Source organism: Cetorhinus maximus, chromosome 12 (assembly GCF_964194155.1).
Source record: "Cetorhinus maximus chromosome 12, sCetMax3.hap1.1, whole genome shotgun sequence".
Taxonomy (NCBI): domain Eukaryota; kingdom Metazoa; phylum Chordata; class Chondrichthyes; order Lamniformes; family Cetorhinidae; genus Cetorhinus; species Cetorhinus maximus.
The window spans coordinates 109,801,542-109,823,020 of NC_135890.1; the positions used below are offsets into that span (position 1 = coordinate 109,801,542).

The window sequence follows — 21,479 nt, forward strand, 5'->3', positions numbered from 1 at the left end:
CAAAATGTCAGACCTAAGGAATTTTTCAGGTGGGAACAGTACATGGGTTTTGAATGGTTAAAGCAAAATGTAGTGAAATAAAATATATGGTGTAGAACTGCTCCAATCTCTGCTGCAACATTAAGATAAAAGCAAAAAACTGCGGATGCTGGAAATCCAAAACAAAAACAAAAATAAAAATAAAAATGCTGCAACACTGTTAGCATATCCTTTTTGAGTCCACTTATGGTACTGCTACTACACAGAAATTAAAGCAAGCTCCAAAATTACATTCTAATTATTCACTGCTGCGATTGGTGAGATCGGTGGTATATTCCACCTTTGTTACCTCCGTAGTCTAATGCAGACTGTCTTTTGAAATTTGACTAGGGTGGATATCACAATGCAGGACAAGTTACATAATTGTCTTTCATGCAAGGGGAGCTTAATCCAGCACAATTACAGAACATTACAAAGCAACTAGCTAAAATGAAAGCCAATCTAAAGTCCAGTGGCATCGGCCAGAGCTATCTGTTGCTGTCTTTCACAGATCACAGAGCTGGAACAAGATCAGCAGTACAATGACTCATTGAATTAACAGCTTGTTCAAGTGCAGGTTTCCTGTGAAGCACAGGAACTTCCTCCTCAAAGTCCATTGTTTTATCTTGTAGTTGAGCTATATGTGCAACAGCTCTGCAAGATATGGTAGATTAGCTGCTCTATATCAGTCATTTATACAATGCCTAATTTATAAATTCTCAATCTTTACTGATGAAAATAATGCACTTAATGGCGTTTTAGTAATAGAGCTGATTAAAATGTGTTTGAGATTGGGGGCCAAAAGTTAGGAATTGGAAATGTCATATAGGTGGAGGAGAGCGAATTCAGAGGTTGGAGATGCAGCATGTTGTTTAGGCAGAGTAGTGAGATCTGCACCTAAACTGAAAAACTCACTCACATTAAATTTCTCTGCTAACCTCCTAAATCACCAACAAGTTCCTCTTCCCATTTTTTAAAAGTCTTTGCACCAAGCTTTTCAGCTGCTTCAACTACTTCAAACTTCCCATTGCCCCTTCTGTTATAACTTCACAGCCCTCAAAGCCTCATTCAACCTAAGACTGCAGGTCAACTCACCAATTCACACCACTGGCCCCCCCACCCACCCATGCCCCCCTAACACGTACATCCGGCGTCTCAGTCACTGACAGCTTTCTCTAATAACCTGTATGATCCTCAGCATCCTCATCTCGACCACAAAATGATCTGGCCCACTTTTCTCCCCTCTAACCATCTTCCCATCACAACATTGCTCCTTCTCAATAACCTGCATGACAGGCTTTTTATTTTGACCTTTGACAACTATTCCCACCAGAAAGCTCACAATCTTTGATTCCTACTAATGGTCATCAGATTCACATCCTTACTTTTGAGGGCTACCAGCCTGCAAAAATGCACAGCCAGCCTGATCATTCGCCAATAAATCTCATTTGACCTCCTTAAGCAAAAGTTGATTCTCTAAGCAATTACATCCTCTCACTAGACTGCAATCACCGCGCAAAATAAGGTTAATACTAGAGTTTGCTCCTCCGATTACCTTCCTCCTTCAATCATCACTTTCAACGTTGAGTGTGAGGAACTCTTGGAATCTGTCTTCCAAACTGAAGACATCAACAGTGTCTAAGCCACCCTCATCCCCACTACTTTCTGATCTTCCTCTCAGAGTCATAGAAGTCCACGGCACAGAAAAAAGCCCTTCGGCCCATCAAGTCTGCACTGGTCAAACAAGTACCTAACTATTCTAATCCCATTTTCCAGCACTAGGCCCATAGCCTTGTATGCCATGGCATCGCAAGTGCACATCTAAATACTTCTTAAATGTTATGAGGGTTTCTGCCTCTACCACCCTTTCGGGCAGTGAGTTCGATTGCCACCATCCTCTGGGTGAAAAAATTCTTCCTCACATCCCCTCTAAACCTCCTGCCCCTTACCTTAAATCTATGCCCCCTGGTTATTGATCTCTTCACCAAGGGGAAAAGTTCCTTCCTGTTTACCCTATCAATGCCCCTCAATTTTATACACCACAATCATGTCCCCCCTCAATCTCCTCTGCTCCAAGGAAAATAACCCCAGTCTATCCAATCTCTCCTCATAACTAAAACTCTCCAGCCCAGGCAACATCCTGGTAAATCTCCTCTGCGCTCTCTCTAGTGCAATCACATCCTTCCTATAATGCAAATTCCAGAACTGCACACAATACTCTAGCTGTGGCCTAACCAGCATTTTATACAGTTCTAGCATAACCTCCCTGCTCTTATATTCTATGCCTCAACTAATAAAGGCAAGTATCCCATATGCCTTCTTAACCACCTTATCTACCTGTCCTGCTACCATAAGGGACCAGTGGACATGCACACCAAGGTCCCTCTGATCCTCGGCACTTCCCAGGGTCCTACCAATCATCGTGTATTCCCGTGCCTTGTTTGTCCTGCCCAAGTACATCAACTCACTTATCCAGATTAAATTCCATTTGCCACTGATCAGCCCATCTGACCAGCCCGTCTATATCCTCCTGTAATCTAAGGCTATCCTCCTTACTATTTACCGCCCCACCAATTTTTGTGTCATCCGCAAACTTACTGATCAACCCTCCTACATTCAAGTCGAAATCGTTTATATATACTACAAATAGCAAGGGACCCAACACCGATCCCTGTGGAACCCCATTGGACACAGGCATCCAGTCACAAAAACACCCCTCGACCATCACCCTCTGCTTCCTGCCACTCAGCCAATTCTGGATCCAATTTGCCAAATTACCTTAGATCCCATGTGCCCTTACCTTCGTCATCTGTCTCCCATGCGGGACCTTATCAAAAGCCTTGCTGAAGTCCAAGTAAACCACATCAAATGCATTGCCCTCATCTACACACCTGCTCACCTCTTCAAAAAATTCAATTCAATTGGTCAGACATGACCGCCACTTAACAAAACCATGCTGACTGTCCTTGATTAATCCCTGCCTCTCCTAGTGTAGATTAATTCTGTCCCTCAGAATTGCTTCCAATAGTTTCCCCACCACTGAGGTTAGGCTGACTGGCCTGTAGTTCACTGGTTTATCCCTTCCTCCCTCCTTGAATAATGGTACCACACTGGCTGTCCTCCAGTCCTCTGGCACCTCTCCTGTGGCCAGAGGGGTATTGAAAATTATTGCCAGCGCCCCTGCCATTTCCTCCCTTGTCTCACTCAACAGCCTGGGACACATTTCATCCGTGCCTGGAGATTTATCTACTTTTAAACCTGCTAGATCACTTAGAACCTCCTCCCTTTCTATGCTAATTTCTTTAATTATAACACAGTCCTTCTGCCTGATTTCCATACCCACGTCATCCCTCTCACTTGTGAACACCAACACAAAGTATTAATTTAGAACCCTACCTACGTCTTCCGGCTCCACACACAAATTACCACTTGGCATCTGCTATAAGCCTCCCTTTTTCTCTTTATCCAATCCTGTATGTTCCTCAACATCCAGGGTTCCCTGGATTTGTTGATCCCACCCTTTATCTTTACTGGAATATGTTGGCCCTGTACTCTCCCTATTTCCTTCTTGAATGAGTCCCATTGCTCTGATGCAGGTTTACCTAAAAGCAGCTGCTCCCAGTCCACTCTGGCCAAATCATATCTGATCTTATTAAAATCGGCCTTCCCCCAATTTAGAACTCTGATTTCTGGCCCATCCTTGTCCTTTTCCATAACAACTTTGAAACTAATGGAGTTATGATCATTATCTGCAAAATGCTCCCCCACTGATACCTCTACCACTTGCCCAGCTTCATTCCCTAAAATTAAGTCCAGGAACCACCCCCTCTCTTGTAGGATCTTCTACGTACTGGCTTAAAAAACTCTCCTGGATGCATTTTAAGAATTCCTTTCCCTCTAAACCTATCATACTATGACTAACCCAGTTAACGTTGGGGAAGTTGAAATCCCCCACTATTACTACTCTGTTATTTTTACACTTCTCTGAAATTTGTCTACATATCTGCTCTTTTTTTCTCTGTTTGGGGGCCTATAGTACACTCTCTTGGGATCTACTCTCATTGCAGCTTCTCTATTTTCCAATCTGATACTCAGTACCCCCATCAGACTCACCTCCATGAAACCTATGCCCTGGATCCAGTTCCTGTCTACTCAACTATCATTCCTTGGGCCAATGGTTTCCAGAAATGGTTAACTGTTCCCTTGGACAGACACTTTGTTCTAAAACGGCCATCGCACTGCTTCTCAAACATATCTTTGACACCTCCTTTGTCTTTAACCATTTACTATCATCCCATTCCTTTTCAAAATTCTTAAATTCATTACCACCCAGCTCAATTCTCACCTCGCCCCATATATCCCTGATACGCAGTGTTGCACCATACCTACAAGCACTGAGGTGGCATTGGTCAATCCCAGATCCGAAAACTGCAACCATAACATTTCTTGTCCTCCCATATCTCTCCATAACTTTTAGCCCTGTTAAACTATTCCATCTTCCATCACTTCGATGTCATGGTCCACCTCTATGATTTCACTCCTATCAACCACAAGATGGCTGTGTCGTTGTGTGGTCAGGGTCTAGACGGGGGTTTTTGGGGATTGTCTATTCTCCCAAAGTATGCTGCTCGAGTCTGTAGGTTCTCAAAATCAATTACTCTTTTTTTCACAGCAAGTATTTACACATTTAGATCTCCGAATGAGGTTAGAGCTTCTTCTGCTTCCAGGCCCTGACTTCTCAGTCACGTAATCTGACATTATTACATTAGCATATATGCTTCCGATGTTAACTTATACTCTATCACCAACACCCCACCCCACAAATCTTTATCCTTGTCATATTTACATACTCCTACATCTCCCCACAAAGTCTCAGACTTCACAGGGTTAGTCTCTGCCGAGCCTGTACCAATGACCCAAATCTCGTTCTGATCTTCTTTTGAGGTTGAGGATATTTCGTACTTTCCCTTCTGTTGGCGTGAGTGTTCTTCTCCTGGGTGGCTGTAGAGCTTGTAGTGAATAACCTTCTTCATCAGGATCTGAATAGTAAGACCAAGTTTCTGCTGGCTCTTTAAGGATATTAAGGTGCTGCAGATTCTGCTTATGATACTCCGGTCTGTCTCAATCCTGTATGATCTTGGTTGTGCAGTTTTTTTCAATGACTGTGCCTTCCTCCTGTTGGTCTCAGACCCATACTCTCTCCCTGGGCTTCAGCACTGGTAACTCATGTGCTTTACACTTGTGATTAAAGTTTTGAGCCTGGCTGCTTCTCTGTTCTCCCTCATGCTGTTTTACCCTCCCATGGTCATTTGTGGTGATATTGGGTTTGAGTTTTTGTTGCATGCTGCTTATGGCACAAGTAAGGTAATTAGGAATCATTTCTTCTACAGAGCGACTAATGCTTGACCACCAGACTGATTGCTATGCTCTTACATGACATTTTGTTATTTCTAGATGAACTTGAAGTCTTTTAAGGCTATCAGATTGAAGCACTCTTGGTATGGCTATTCTCTCGTTGAAGACTGGTAAGTCATCAACTTATTGTGAGGGGCTAGCCCTGTTCAAAGTACTGCCGTAGTGTTGGATTGGTGGGGATATGGTCTGGCCATCCTTCCGGACAATATTTTGGGGCTTGGAGACATTTTTCATCTTGTTGCTTGACTGGTTTTATTTCCTGCAACTTTTTTGCAGTAGCTGGTAAGAGCTGAGTGATTAAGGATGTATATGGTTCAACCTCTTTGATGAAGTGTAAATCCGTTTGTTTGGTTCCTTCTGAGAGCATTCGTGACATTTGTTGTTTGATACTTCCTTTGCACATATTGTGTAATGGAGTCATATCTCATCAATCTTAGTCTGAACTAGATTCAGGGCAGCATCTTCGCAATTTCTTTCATGTTCAGAAGGGTGACTAGTTATGGTCTGTTCAATTTGAAATATAATCCCATAACATACTCTGAAAACTTTTTGCACACCCACAGTGGCCAATGCTTCTTTTTCTATCGTGGAGTAATGTTCTTCACTTTGTTAGTGACCTAGAGGAATATTAGACTGGTCTACGCTCGTCTGCCTGCATTTGAAATAAAACTGCCCCCAGATCTGTAGATGATACACCTGCTGTTTCTATGGTTGGTAATTCTGAGTTGTAATGTGCCAAGATTTCAAAAGAGGTTAAAGTTGTTTAATCCTTTCAAAAGCATTTTGCTGGTCCGCATCCCAGCACCACTGTTAACCCTGTCTCAACAGCTGTCTCAAGGGCTTGTTGACCTCTGCTACATTTAGTAGAAACTTGCCTACTTGGTTGACCATCCCAAGGAACCTTCAAAGTTCAGTTATGTTCCAGGATTATGGAAATTCTGATTACTTTCATTTTTTGTGGATTAACTGTAATTCCAGTGGCTTATGTCATGTGGCCTAGAAACTTGATCATAGGTTTGGTGAACTCACATTTTCATTCAATGTTAGGCCTGTATCCTGTAAGACTCTCAGTACTGCTCTGACTCTGCGATCATGTTCTTCTCTCATGGAGCCACATGTATATCGTCTATATAGCATATTGCTCCTTCCATGTCTTCTAAAGTATGAGACTTGATCTCTGGAAAATTTCTAGAGTGTCTGCTGTGTCAAAGGGCAATCTATTGAAACAATAACTATAACAATAACAAAAACAATAAGCGATGGTGTTATAAATGTGTCAGCAATCTGGATTCTTTGTCCAGAGGCAACTGCTAAAGATCTACTGTTCACATCCAATTTGGTAAATAAAGTGCTCTTGGCTAGCTTGACAAGGCTCCACGTCCACTGAGTACATTGGGTGGATCCCATGTTCTACTGGTTTGCTTAGTGGAGTTAAATCCATGCAGATTCTTAGAGAACCATTTTGCTTTGGGACCCTGACCATTCCTGAACACCATTTTGTTGGCATGGTGACCGCTGAGATAACTCCTCACTGCTGCACCTTTTCAATTTCACTCTCAACTTTGTCCAAAAGTGGGTGAGGGACTTTTCTCAGTGTAAAGAGGGAAATTATTTTAGCATCAGCTCATATGGTGCTCGGTCTTTACCTTCCCTAGCCCTGTAAACAATTTTGGAAATTCATTTCAAAATGTAGCTTTTTCTCATCAGCAACTTCATCCACTTTAATTTAAGTTTTAGCCATGCCTTTCTGAGAGAGCGCACTCGATTTTGAACGACAGATGTTCGTAGATTTCTCAGTCTTTATATTTCAGCTTTGACACAAGTTGGCCTTTCACTTTTAAAGTTGTCCCACCAGGGCCTTGCACTTTGATAAGTGGGTTGAAATGTGATTTGTTTGAGCCATTTGACTTCATTTGATAAAACAGGAACCAATGCTCCTGTGTCTAGTTTAAACTCTTGAGTTTAATGCTCAGATACTTGTTTGCGGTATCATTTACCTCCCCCAGGAAAGTTAGTTCCTTGCTTGTGGTTCTTCATGTGTGCGACACTCTCATTTTCTTACAGGTTGTCAGCATTTGAGTCACAGTTTTGAAATGGTCCAATTTTCCACACTTCCTGCCACACCAAAGACATCTCAAAATGTTGGTTGGCGCACGTAGGCTTTGGCATCCTCTTTCTTTTATGACCTACAAACTGAATGGTCTCACTCAATCTTCTCCATGGTACCTTTCCTTGACTGCAAGCAAGCCACCCGATTCGGTTTCCCGAGTTGTTTGCCTCGCAATCTGCACTGCTTTTACTAGTGTTAAATCCTCTCATCTGCAAGAGACCTGACAATACTTTGTCTAGGATCCCGTCTACAATCCTGTCACCTGTCAGCTCATCCTTTAAGATTCCATAATCGCAGTTCCCTACCAGCCTATAGAGATCATTGATGAACGAATTGAAACTTTTGTCTGGTCAATGCTAATTTAGCCCTCGATTAAATTCCGATGAATGCTGAAATAAGAGTCAATAGCTTGCAGGACTTCCTCATAAGTTAAAGTCTCATTAACCCTCTGTCTTGCTATCATGTTGTCAGCAATAGATCCCACTGCATAAATTAGTGCACTGACCTGGTCTTTTTGATTTTTTTTTAATCCTGAAGGAGTTCTGTACCTTGTGAACTATTTTCTCCAATTACCCCAGTTCTCGGCCTGTTACAAGCCTTCTGTTGGAGCAGCAGTCATGCAGGCAAGTGGAGAGTATTCCATAATACCTGACTTGTGCTTTGTCGATGGTGGACAGGCTTTGAGGAGTCAGGTGGCGAGTTATTCACTGCAGAATTCCCAGTCTGAGCTACTCTTGTTGCCAAAGTATTTATATGCTGGTCCAGTTAAGCATCTGGTCAAAGGTAACTCCAGGGTGTTAATAGCAGGAGATTCAGCGATAGTAATGCCATTGAGAGATGGTTGGTTTTTCTCTTGATGGAGATGGTCATTGCGTGGCACTTGTGTGGCATTAATGTAACTTGCCATTTATCAGTCCAAGCTTGAATTTTGTCCAGGTCTTGCTGCATATGGACATGGGCTGCTTCAGTTTCTGAGGAATCATGAATGCTGAACATTATGCAATCATCAGTGACCATCCTCACTTCTGACCTTATGATGGAGGAAAGTCATTGATGAAGTAGCTGAAGCTGGTTGGGCCTAGGACACTACCCTGAGGAACTCCTGCAGTGATGTCCCAGGACTGAGATTATTGTCAACAACCACAACCATCTTCATTTGTGCTAGGTATGACTCCAACCAGCAGTTTTCCCCTTGATTTCCATTTACTGCAGTTTTGCTCAGGCTCCTTGATGCCATGCTTGGTCAAACAGTGTATTTATGACAAGGCCGGTAACTCGCACTTCACCTGTTGGTCCATGTTTGGACCAAGGTTGTAATGACATCAGGAGCTGAGTGGCCCTGGTGGAACTCAAACTGAGCATCAGTGAGGTTATTGCTGAGTAAGTGCCACTTAATAGCACTGTTGATTACGCTTTCCATCATTTTGCTGATGGATCGAGAGTAGACTGATGAGGCAGTATTTGGCTGGGTTGGATTTATCCCGCTTTGTGTGTACAGGACACACCTGGGCAATTTTCCACATTGCTGGGTAGATGCCAGTGTTGTAGCTGTACTGGAACAGCTTAGCTAGGGCCGCAGCATGTTCTGGAGCAGAAGCCTTCAGCCATTTCTTCATATCACGTGGAGTGAATTAAATTGGCTGAAGACTAGCATCTGTGATGCTGGGTCCTCAGGAGGAGGCCAAGAAAGATTCCACTTGGCACTTCTGGCTGAAGATTGTTGCCAATGCTTCAGCCTTTTGTACTGATGTGCTGGGCTCCCCCATCATTGAGAATGGAGATATTTGCAGATCTTCCTTCTCCAGTGAGTTAATTGTCCACCACCATTCACAACTAGATATAGCAGGGCTGCAGAGCTTAGATCTGATCCACTGGTTGTGGGATTGCTTAGCTCTGTCAATTGCATGCTGCTTATGATGCTTGGCACACAAGTAGTCCTGTGTTGTAGCTTCACCTGGTTGACACCCTCATTTTTAGGTATGCCTGGTGCTGCTCTTGGCATGCCCTCCTGCACTCCTCATTGAACCAGGGGTTACAGATTGCTGTTGTATACAATTTTGCTGATGGTCCACAGCGCCTCATGGATGGCCAGTTTTGAGTCGCTAGATCTGTGTAAAATCTAGCCCAGTTAGCACTGTGGTAGTGCCACAAAACACGATGGAGGGTATCCTCAATGTGAAGACAGGACTTCATCTCCACAAGAACTGTGACAACAGCTTTTAAAAATAATAAATCGGATGGATCTCCGATGGCCCAGTGTGTTGTTGAGCCATTGACTAGAGGGGGGGCTGCAGGACTGATTCATAGTGTGCTAAGTTAGTGCCACAGCCAGATATTTGCTAATCACACAATGTTAGATCGTAGAATCCTTGTGTCAGAAAGAGGAAAATCAGCCAAGGTTCCTGGTCACAGTGCTGGGAAATGCTTGTGTGGATTTGCAATGAAGACAGTTTCAGGCTCAGCTCTGATGCTTTCCAACATTTGTCAATAGTTTCCTGACACTAATTCACTGGGCTTATACATGAAGAGTCTCCCCTTGGGCAACGTAATGAGAGTCTGCATCAGAGAGAGATGGAATAAGCCAAATCAAATGCAAGTGTTTTCTAAACAGTAGCTTTTTTTTTTGAGAAGTTAAAATAAAAGTCGCACAACACCAGAGTAATTTTATAATCAATGTTTTTATCTTTGTAACTGGAAGTATATTTAATGACAGATCACCATTCTTTGCTCTATAAGAGCTGAACCCATTAAGTGTTCTTCAATGGTGCTGGTGCACTTGTACATGGAATGTGTAGTCACTTTTAAAAACAGGTACCTGACAGACAAGAGACAGACAAGCCCGTGTAACCTGGAAATCACTCTAGTATTAGAGTAGAGCACACCTTTATATATGCATAGGACTTCAGTTAGGAATAAAAAAATTAATACTTATATTTTTCAATGTGGAAAGCGTGGAGGAAAAGAGAGACAATCGTCTCCTCTGTTAAAAATCCTGAAAATAAATTCTATTTTTAAAAAAAAAAAGTGAATTGCGTTTCCAAATTGTAACAAAGTTAGTCCAGTGAGAAAGGAGAAAGAGGAGGGCAATTTGATACTGGAATGCTGAAGGGTGCTTCCACCAATGGCAGGGTAGCGAGGGTTGGAGTTTTGGTGACTGGAGGATTCCCGATAATCCACACCAGATAATTGTACCCCCATAATTAAGCATATTACAGGCTTCAGTTAGTGATCTTGGCCATCTGATTCTCAAGGTTGGCAATGCGCTCATCTTGGCTGGCGATGGTGGCCTTCAGAGTTTTAACCTCTTGCAACAACTCATCCAACTTGGATTCAGAATTCTAAAAAGACAAAAGAATATTTAACCTCAATTTTTCAGTACAGTGTTGGAAATGGCTGAATGTGGGCACTAGACCACATTTCTAGTTGAACATGTTAGAACTACTTTTAAGGAGCTGCTGCACATTTCAGTGAAGATCAAATTTTGACAGTTCTGGATAGGTGGTAGAGGGCAGAAGTGTACATTTGGGTGGAGGCAAATAATGATGTGCAAATAATGGAATATGAAAATAACTTGCAATGGGTATCAAAGCTAACTGCAAAAGCTTTGATAAATATGAACAGGAATAAGAGTGACAGTGGGAAATGGTTGCAAGCTGGACTATAATGGATAAGAATTAGATGGCTGACTTGTTAAATGAGTCCTTTGCATCTGTATTCAATGGCAGTAGACAAACTGCAAGAGAACCTAAAAGTAAGCCAAGGGGGAGGAACTTAGTGGATTTAAATTACAAAGTGTAATGGAGAAAATAATAGCACTTAAGATGGTAAATCTCCAACACCTTTTAGTTTTGTTCATAGAGTACTAAAATAAATAGGTCATGAAATTTAAGTATATTGCTCAATTTTCCAAACTCTCTAGATAAGGGAATTGTACCTTTGGATCCAAAAATTTCAAACATCATTTCATTATTTAAAAGGGGAGGGAGGGAGGAACCAGGCAAATATAGACCTGCTAGTTTAGCATCAATTACGGGACTGTAAATGGAATCTACCAGAGAAGTATCTACTATCGCGTGCTTGGAAAAAAAAAATCAGCTCTTTAAAAAAACGTCAGCATGGATTTGAAGGGTAGGTCATAATCTAGTTGAATTTTTGAGGGAAAAATGGTGGATAGGTGTGCCTTTATGGATGCTGTCTACATGGGCTTCCAAAAGGCACTGATAAGGTTCAACACAAGAGATTATTAGCGAAATGAAAGTGCATGGAATTGGAGGTATTCTTGATATGTGGGCTGGTGATGCATTGAGAAGTAAGAGACAAAGGGTGGGGAAAATTGGGTAGTTCTCTATCAGGATGTAATAAGTGACATTCCCCAGGGATCTGTACTGGGACCTCAGCTTTTTACTATATACACTAAATTGTATATAAAACTCTGCTCATCCAAAGATAATTGAGAAAATATATTAAACCAAAGACCTGTTTGTTCAGGTGGTTGTAAAAAAATCCCATGGCACCATCTGAAAAGTAGCAGTGGAGCTCCCAGTGTCTTGGCGAATGATGATCCTGAATCAATACCACCAAAACAGATCACTTGGGTATTTATCTCACTGCTGTATGTGGGAACTTGCTGGGTGCAGACTGGCTGCCACATTTGTGTAAACAACTACACTGAATATGCTTCAAAGCAAATCACCGATTGTGAAATGACTTTAGCATTCTGGAGGATGTGAAAGGCACTACATAAATTTATGCTTTATTTCTTTCTAGTGGTATAATCTTAACCCTACTCTAAAAATCACCAATTTTAATTATCTTCCATTTTTCTTTACCCAAGCACTAGGCTCAGTTGCTATCTGTTAGCAGGTTAAAGGCCAAACATCAAAACTAGTGAATTCATTGCAATGCTGTTTTTGGAATTTTGCTCTGTGCAAAATGGCTGCCAAGTTTCCTGCACAACAGTCACAAGGTAACTCATTAAATGAAGTACATTTGGAAAAACACTTAATTTCTGTTTCATTCACAATATACAGTGGACAGCTTTTTAAAATTAAATAACAGAATTACAGAATTGTTATAATGCAGGAGGCTACTCGGCCCATCATGTCTGCACTGGCTCTCCGAATGAGCATCATGACTCAGTGCCATTCTCTTGCCTTTCCCCCATAACCCTGCACATTGTTTCTATTTAAATAATCATCTAATGCCCCTTTGAATGCCTCGATTGAACCTGCCTCCAAAACACTTTCAGGCAGTGCATCCCAGACTCAAACCACCTGTTGTGTGAACAAGTTTTTTCTCACATCACATTTGCTTCTTTTGCAAATCACTTTAAATCTGTGCCCTCTTGTTCTTGAGCGGGAACAGTTTCTCCCTATCTACTCTGTCCAGCCCCCTCATAATTTTGAACACCTCTATTAACTCTCCTCTTAGCCTTCTTCTCTTCAAGAACAGTCCTAACTTCTCCAATCTATCCTCATAGCTGAAGTCTCTCATCGCTGGAACAATTTTTGTAAACCTCTTCTGCACTCTCTCCAATGCGTTCACATCCTTGCTAAAGTGTGGTGCTCAGAACTGTGCACAATACTCCAGCTAAGGTCTAACTAGTGTCCTATACAAGCTCAGCATAGCCTCCTTGCTCTTTAGAATAATAGTGGGGTGTGTGTCTGTGTGTGTGTGACTTAATTGAATTAAAGGCAGCTGGTCTGAAGGCTTTGATGTAATAGAAGATAAGCTAGCTTTGCAATGTTAAGTAGGTAAACACAGGTGTCAAGGGAACATTTGCATTTTTAAATAAACCAGGCTAGATTGATTTCAAAAGAGGAAGTGAAATATTACACCTAGCCAGGGGAAGTTAAGAAACAGTTTATTTTTCCCCAAAGATTACTGGTAAAATTGGTACTATGAGAGATTTTTATTATTAGAAAGGTAAAGTCCAATGGCATAGTGAAACAATGGGAATTTGCATTCAAAGGAGAAAATATGTATAAAGGAGCGAAGGCTGTGTGTAAGGTTAGGCATTCTAAGATATAACAAGTGTGAAAAGCCTTTAGCATCAACGCCTCAAGCTGTTGTCTACGAAGAACTGAAGTTAAGAAAACTCACTTTGAATTGGATTGTTCAGGGTGTCATGTTCTTTGCTAGGGTCTTTTAAAATCTGTGCATCTTACTGTTGCCTTAACAAAAGTGTAACTGGGATTTAGATTAACTGGGGGATTTAGAAGTCATCATAGTAGTAATTTGTAGATCTGTATGTACTTAAAATCATTATTTCTATTAATAAAAGGTTTAATTTAGTTTTGTAAGAAACCTATAAGACTCGGTGGTCTTATTACTACTGAATTCAAGGCACACAACTTGAAATTTATACAAATTGCATAACAGTTGTGGCAGCTGTTTCAAGTTTCCCTTTGGGATTTGAGCAGCTCAGCATGTATCATCGGCTGTGCCATAACACTTATGTACTCTATGCCCCTATTAATAAAGCCCAGGATACTATATGCTTTATTAACAGCTTTCTCCACCTGTCCTGCCACCTTTAATGACATGCGCATAAACACCCAGGTCCCTCTGCTCCCTCACACCCTTTAGAGTTGCACCCCTTATTTTAAATTGTCTCCCCATGTTCCTCCAACCAAAATGAATCACCTCTTACTTCTCTGCATTGAACTTCATCTGCCACCTATCTGCCCACTCTACCAACTTGTCAATGTCATTTTGAAGTTCTACACTGTCGCCCTCAGTTTACAATGCTTCCAAGTTTGTATCATCTGCAAACTTTGAAATTGTCCCCTACACATCTAGATCATTAATATATATCAGGAAAAGCAAGGGTCCTAATACTGACCCCTGGGGAACTCCACTACAAATCATCCTCCAGCCCAAAAAATATCCATTAACCAATGCTCGCTGTTTCCTACTGCTCAGCCAATTTTGTATCCACGTTGCTACTATCCCTTTTATTCCACGAGCTATAACTTTTCTCTCAAGTCTATTGTGAGGCACGGTGTCAAATGCCTTTTGGAAGCCCATGTACACCATATCAACAGCATTACCCTCATCAACCCTCTCTGTTACCTCTTCAAAAAACTCCAACAAGTTAGTTAAACACAATTTCCCTTATGAAATCCATGCTGGCTCTTCCTAATCAACCCATATTTTTCCGTGTAACTATTAATTCTATCCCAAATAATTGTTCATAGAAGCTTCCCCACCACCGAAGTTAAACTGACTAGTCTGAATTTGCTGGGCTTATCCTTGCAACCTTTTTGGAACAAGGGCGTAATGTTTGTAATTCGCCAGTCCTCTGGCACAACGAGAGTTTAGAGGAGACTGAAAGATTATGGCCAGTGCCCCTGCAATTTCCAATCTCACTTCCTTCAATGCATCTCATCCAGTCCCAGTGCCTTGTCAACTTTAAGTACCGACAAGTTTATCCAATATCACCTTATCAATTTTCAACCCTTCTCGTGACAGGGTTTCCTCCTCTGTCACCATGGCCTGGGTAACGTCTGCTTCCTTGGTAAAGACAGATGCAAAGTATTAATTTAACACTTCAGCCATGGATTATCCATTGCCCTTTTCTACCATCATCCTTAACCCTTTGGTACATTGATCACTGTCTCCTAAACACTCCCCCACTGACACTTGATCTACTTGGCCCACCTCATTTCCAAGAACCAGGTCTAGCAGTGCCTCCTTTCTTGTTAGAATGGACACATACTGCTGTAGAAAATACTCCTGAACGCACTAAGAACTCTTGCCCCTCTCTGCCCTTTACACTATCACTACCCCAGTCTACATTTGGGTAATTAAAGACCCCCATTATAACTACTCTATAATGTTTGCATCTTTAATTTCTCTGCAGATTTGTTCCTCTACATCCTTCCCATTAGTTGGCGGTCTATAGGCTACACTGAGCAATGTAATTGCACCCTTTTTATTCCTTAGCTCTAGCCAAATTGATTCTGTCCTTGGACCCTCTGGGGCATCCTCTTTCTCCAGCACTGCAATGCACTCCTTAACCAATACAGCCACTCCTCTTCCTTTTCTTCCTGCCCCATCCTTCCTGACTACCTTGTACTCAGGAATATTTAACACCCAGTCCTGCCCTTCCTTAAGCCCCCCTGGCTTAATGCAACAATGGACCAGAGGGAAACTGTACACATATTGGTAGACCTAATCAGCTGTTATGTTACAGGGCCCAAAACTCTGGGAGTTTCCTGATCGTTGGTTTGTGGTTAAGCAGGGTGGAAGCTTATCAGAACAGAAACTTGCAGCTTTTAATGGACTGGTTGGAGACTGAAGTGAAACGACTACTTGAACTGAGAACACCTATTTCAGTTATTTGGTTTAGGGACAGTTAGGTCAAAGTTCCAGTTTCTGCCTTGTTTGAGAACAAGTGAAGTGCTCAGAATTGAATAATACTCCTACTCAGGCCAAGCCAGTACTAAAGATTTAACATAACTTTCTTGCTTTTGTCTGCTATGCCTCTATTAATAAAGCCAAGGATTGCACGAATTAAAAAAAAAAGTTGCCTCCTCATATTATCCAATCACCTTCAAAATGCATGGTTCCACTTCCTTCCATCTTCCTAAAAGTTTCATAACAAGTTATAAAGAGTGTTGCAATAAGTGCTGGGGAGGGATGACCAAATTTTAATGCTTGTTTTTATCAATTGAAACAAATCTGAGGCTTTAACAAAGGCTCAGATATGAGCGGAGGGGGCAAGAGCACAGGTGGCAGGAGTATAAATACAGCAGGAGAGAAGGCCCAGGGCAGAGCACAGCCTGAGGCAAATATTCACCGAATCCAAAACAAAACAAAAAAAAAATCAGGGGGCATGTCACAGGGCAGCAGGTTTGTGATTGGTTGGCAAGTATTAGTCTTCCCCCACCCTCACCCCGAGTTAGGGCAGTGGGTGGAACTAAAATTTAATTAGTCTAATAAATAGAAGCATGGCACCTTAGTCCTTTCGAATGCACATCCTGTGTCGTGTGAGAATTCCAGGATTTGGAGCTTGAGCTATAGCTGGCATCGCTGTAGTGCATTCTCGAGGCCGGGAGCTACGTGGATAGCACATTTCAAGGGATGTCACCCTGCAGCTTAAGAGCGAGAGGGAATGGATGTCTGACAACAAGGGGGACCAGGCACACAGTGCAGGAGTCTCCTGGGCGCATTTCACTTTCTACTGATAGCATTAAAATTTGGTCATCCCTACCCAGCACTTATTGCAGCACTCGTTGGAAGGTTTTGGGAAGATGGAAGGAAATGAAGCTGCAAATTTTGAAGGTGATTGGATAATGTGAGGAGGAAATTTTTTTTTTTAAAGAAGTGCAATACTTGACTTTATTAATAGAGGCATAGCAAACAAAAGCAAGGATGTTACACTAAATCTTTATGCTTCCTTTGGGGAGTATAGCCAGAACCAGGTCCATGGCACCATTGGTGGCTCAGCTGCACAAGGGACGGAGTGGGACAGTTGGAGAAGGTAGGTCAGAAAGGCAACAGTGATATGGTATACAACTGTAGGGGGACAGGTGTTTTAGCAGTCACAGAAGTTACTCCAGGATAGCACGTTACCCCTCTAGTGCCAGGGTCAAGGATGTCATGGAGTAGTTCCGAGCTTTTTGAGGGTGGGAAGAGTAACCTGCCAGAGGTTGTAGGGGGTTTCAGCTAACCAATATTAACTGGGATAGAATCAGTGTAAAAGGCATAGGCATTCAGGGGAATTTTATAGCTAGAATGTAGCAAGTCCAACTAGAGAAGGGAAGTTCGAGACTGATTTTCGGGAAATGAGGCTGGGAAGGTGAAAGGGGTATCATCGGGAGAGCATTTTGGTGGTAGTGATCATAAATCAGTTAGATTTAGCATGGCTGCAAGAAAAAATATTTGCAAGTAAAATCAAGGAAAACCCAAAGGTGTTCTATAAATACATAAAGAGCAAGATGATAACTAAGGAAAGAGTAAGGCCAATTAGACACCAAAAAAGATAAAGCATGTGTGGAGGCAGAAGATGTGGGCATGGTTTTTAATGAATACGTTGCATGTGTCTTCACAAAAGAGGGGGCCAGTTAGGACACTGCAGTTAAAGAGGATGTGAAATATTGGATAGGATAAACAGTGAAAAAGGAGTTAACAAGTTTAGTATTTGACAGTGGATAAATTACCAAGCCCAGATGGCTATAGGCATGGTGCTGGAAGGATTGCTAATATTGTACCATTGTTTAAAAAAGGGATAGAACACGTAATTACAGGCCAGTCATCTTAAACTTGGTTGTTATGCAAATTATTGGAAAGAATTCTGGGGAACAGTATAAATTGATACTTAGAAAGGCATTGATCAAAGACAAGTTGGTATATTTGTTAAAAGGATGGCATGTCTGGCTATCTTGATTGATCCTCGTTACTTCCTCAAAATTCAATGAGTAGCAGCGTATTTGACATGAGTCAACATGGATTTTAGCAACGTCTCACATAGCTGACTGGTCAGAAAATAAAAAAGCCCTTGAGATCCAAGGGCAAGTGGGATGAAGAATTAGCTCAATGGCAGGAAACGAAGGGTGGTGGTCAGTGGATGTTCTTGTGACTGGAAGGCTATTTCCAGCAGAACTCTGCTTTTTGTGGTATATGTCAGTGGTTTGGATTTAAAGGTAGTGGGCATGATTAAGAAGCTGGCAGATAATATAAAAATTGGCCATCTGGATGATAGCAAGGCGGCAAGCTGTAAACTGCAGAAAGATATCAATGGATTAGTCAGATGGGCAGAAAAGCAGCAAATGGGATTTGATCCAGAGAAGTGTGAGGTAAGGAAATTGGGAAGATGAACATGGCAGAGGCATGAGGATATTGAGAAATGTAGAAGAGGAGGGTCTTTGGAGCACATGGTCCACAGAACCCTGAAGGTAGGACAGGATAAGATGGTTAAGAAGGAATACCTTCCATTATTGGCTGTGGCATAGAGCACAAGAGTAGGAAGGTTATGCTAAAACTGTACAGAATACTAGTTAGGCCACAGCTAGGGTACTGGATACAGCTCAGGTCACCACATTACAGAAAGAACATGATTGTACTAGGGAGGGTACAGAGAAGGTATACAAAGAATTTTCCAGGGAATGAGAATTTTAGCAATGAGGAATGATTGGATAGACTGGTGTCGTTCTCTTTGGAAGATAGGAGACCGAGGGGAGATTTAATTGTGATTTATAAAATAATGAGGAGCCTGGTTAGAATGGATAGGAAGGGCGTATTTCCCTTAGCAGAGATCAATAACAAGCAGTGAGAGGTTTAAAGTAGTTGGCAGAGGGATTAGACAGAAGTCAGGGAGAAACCTGTTCATCCAGAGGGTAGAGGGGTTCTGGAACTCTCTGTCTGAAAGCATGGTAAAGGCAGAAACCCTCACAGCATTTAAAAAATACTTGGCTATGCAACTGAAGGTCCATAGCCTACAGGGCTATGGACCAAGAGTTGGAAAGTGAGATTAGATTGGATAGTTCTTATTTGGCTAGCACAGACTTTCTTCCGTGCAGGAAATTTCTAAGTTTTTGTCCACAGTGTGTGACACTATGGTTGGAAATAGAATGAGAGGGAGAAAGGCAATTTCAAGAGGGAGGGTTAAATCATGCAGTCCAGAAGGCCACAGTAGTAAGTGGGGAAGACTGATGGAATTAACGCACTGCTGAGGTTTAAAAAGGAACGAGTCAATGAGACATTGCAGTAAGCCTAGATTTCAACACTTGGAAAGGACTAGTTTGTCTAACTTGTGCATTTGGAGCTTAGAAATAACACAACAGCAGCCTGTATGATGTACTTACAGCATTGAGGGAGGGTCCCTTCATGGGAGTGCTGCCAGTGTCACTTTTTTTGTTCAGTGCTGGTTTGTCTAAACGATTCCTCTGGACTTTAAGTTCTCTGTTTTTCCCAGGTACGTAACCATGTTTCAGGGAGATGAGAATGGGGTCCTTGTTTTGTCCTTCAAACCATTCCTCTGCTTCCAATGCTGCTTCTGGTCCAGGCGTATCGGGATATAAATCATCTTGATAAAGGTCAGACTAGAAAAGGAAAAAGGATGCATCATTTTACAAGTCAATAAGAAACTTACAGCAACAAACATACCTCAGTCTAGAGCCAGGTTACTCAAAAGCATGGGATATAACGTATAGTCTTCTGAGTGGAATGAACTATATTATAAAGAGAAAATGAGTTATAGTTAATGCCATTAATTGTTTTTCCCCAATGAATTCTTGGAAGATGGGTGTTGTTAGTAAGCTCAGCTGTTGCCGCACACCCATAGCTGTCCCCGGGATGGTGGTGGTGAGCTACTTTGAACTCCTGCAGTCCATGTAGTGAGATATGGGATATCGTCAACAGCTGGCTTCGACTCTGATGCAGCATTACTTTAATTTTAGGAAAACTCTAAATTTTAATTACAAACTACTTGGTTAAAGGAGTGCTTCTGCAGAACCTCCTCACAACAACAAGGGGCGAGATCTGTTCATTATTCAATGGCATGTCTACGATATGTGAAAGTCCTGCACGCGGAGGAAGTCTTACCTCAAATGAATGAAAGCTGCCCCGTTATATGCAACTTTACAAAAGCAAGGGAATTAAATAGAGGAAAGTGTGCAATACAAGGGATTGTTGACAGGGCAAACACACAAACAACTCATTCGTGTTTTCCTTTTAAAAACAAAACGGAACATGCCCGATGCAATAGGGGTAGCAGAGTTCTTGTTTTCCGTGTTTTTGGGGTGGTGGGGGGGGGGGGGGGGGGGTGCTAGAATTCAATTTTTAAAATATTTGCCTCCCCCCAGAGCCACTGCACTCTCCCCCACCTCCTCCAATTATTACTTTTCTGTTGCAATAAAAGCAAATAACTCGCTCCAAATTCTGCCAGCGATTGATTTGATACAGCTGCTAGCGTTTTGTCCTTCACTTCCCTTCCTCCCTGGAAGTTCCTAGTCTTTACCTAGGTGTCTTACCCCAAAAGCACACCCAGTGTTGTGAGGGATGATAATTCCATCCTGTCTGGGACAGTTCTCCACCATTTTATCATTGCTCTGCCCCTTTTCTCACTACCACACTTATATGATGACTTGGATGAAGGGATCGAAGGTATGGATGCTACATTTGTTGATGATACAAAGGTAGGGAGGAAAGTAAGTTGTGAAGAGGACATAAGGAGGCTACAAGGAAGTACAGGTTAAGTGAGTAGGCAAAAATCTGGCAAAAAGAAGTTGTAATGTGGAAAAATGTAAAATTGTCCATTTTGGCAGGAAGAATAAAAAAGCATATTATCTAAATGGTGAGAAATTGCAGAGCTCTGAGATTCAGAGGGATCTGGGTGTCCTTCTGCATGAATCACAAAAGGCTAATATGCAGGTACAGAAAGTAACTAAGAAAGCTAAGACAATGTTATCATTTATTGTGAGGGGGATTGACTATCAAAGTAGGAAGGTTATGCTTCAGCTGTACAAGACACAGGTGAGACCACATCTGGAATACTGCATACAGTATTGGTCGCCTTATTTGAGGAAGGATGTAAATGCACTGGAAGCAGTCAGAGAAAGTTTACTAAACTAATGCCAGGAATGGGCAGGTTGTCTCGAGGGAAGATTGGACAGGCTAGGCTTGTACCTGCTGGAGCTTAGAAGAGTAAGAGGCGACTTGATTGAAATGTACAAGATCCTGAGGGGTCTTGACAGGGTGGATGTGGAGAGGATGCTTCATCTTGTGGAAGAATATAGAAATAGGGGTCACTGTTTTAAAATAAGGGGTTGTCCATTTAAGACACAGATGAGAAGAAATTTTTTCTCCGAGCGTAGCGAGTCTTTGGAACTCCCTTTCTCAAAAGAGAGTGGAAGCAGAGTCTTTGAACATTTGAGACAGAGGTGGACAGATTCTTGTTAAATAATGGGGTGAGGTTACGGTCAGTGAGATC

At 42.0% G+C, this 21,479-nt stretch overlaps 2 protein-coding genes across 9 annotated transcripts in view; one reads left to right on the forward strand and one right to left on the reverse strand.

Annotated features, from left to right (window-relative positions):
• LOC144687853 (uncharacterized) overlaps positions 1-21,479 on the forward strand; it is a 251,925-nt gene that overhangs the window by 173,776 nt on the left and 56,670 nt on the right. The gene's annotated exons all lie outside the window — the stretch shown is intronic.
• LOC144687851 (coronin-1C-like) overlaps positions 10,203-21,479 on the reverse strand; it is a 181,055-nt gene continuing 169,778 nt past the window's right edge. For 4 of the 8 annotated variants that reach the window (XM_078554383.1, XM_078554384.1, XM_078554386.1 and 1 more), the window contains 3 exons: positions 19,354-19,590; positions 14,987-15,058; positions 10,203-10,881 (listed from right to left, as the gene is read on the reverse strand). In XM_078554383.1, coding sequence (XP_078410509.1) covers positions 10,762-10,881; positions 14,987-15,058; positions 19,354-19,590 — 429 coding nt within the window. In that variant the 3' untranslated portion in view covers positions 10,203-10,761. The remainder of the gene's footprint in view (positions 10,882-14,986; positions 15,059-19,353; positions 19,591-21,479) is intronic. The other 4 variants (XM_078554389.1, XM_078554385.1, XM_078554390.1 and 1 more) reach the window with 1 other exon arrangement.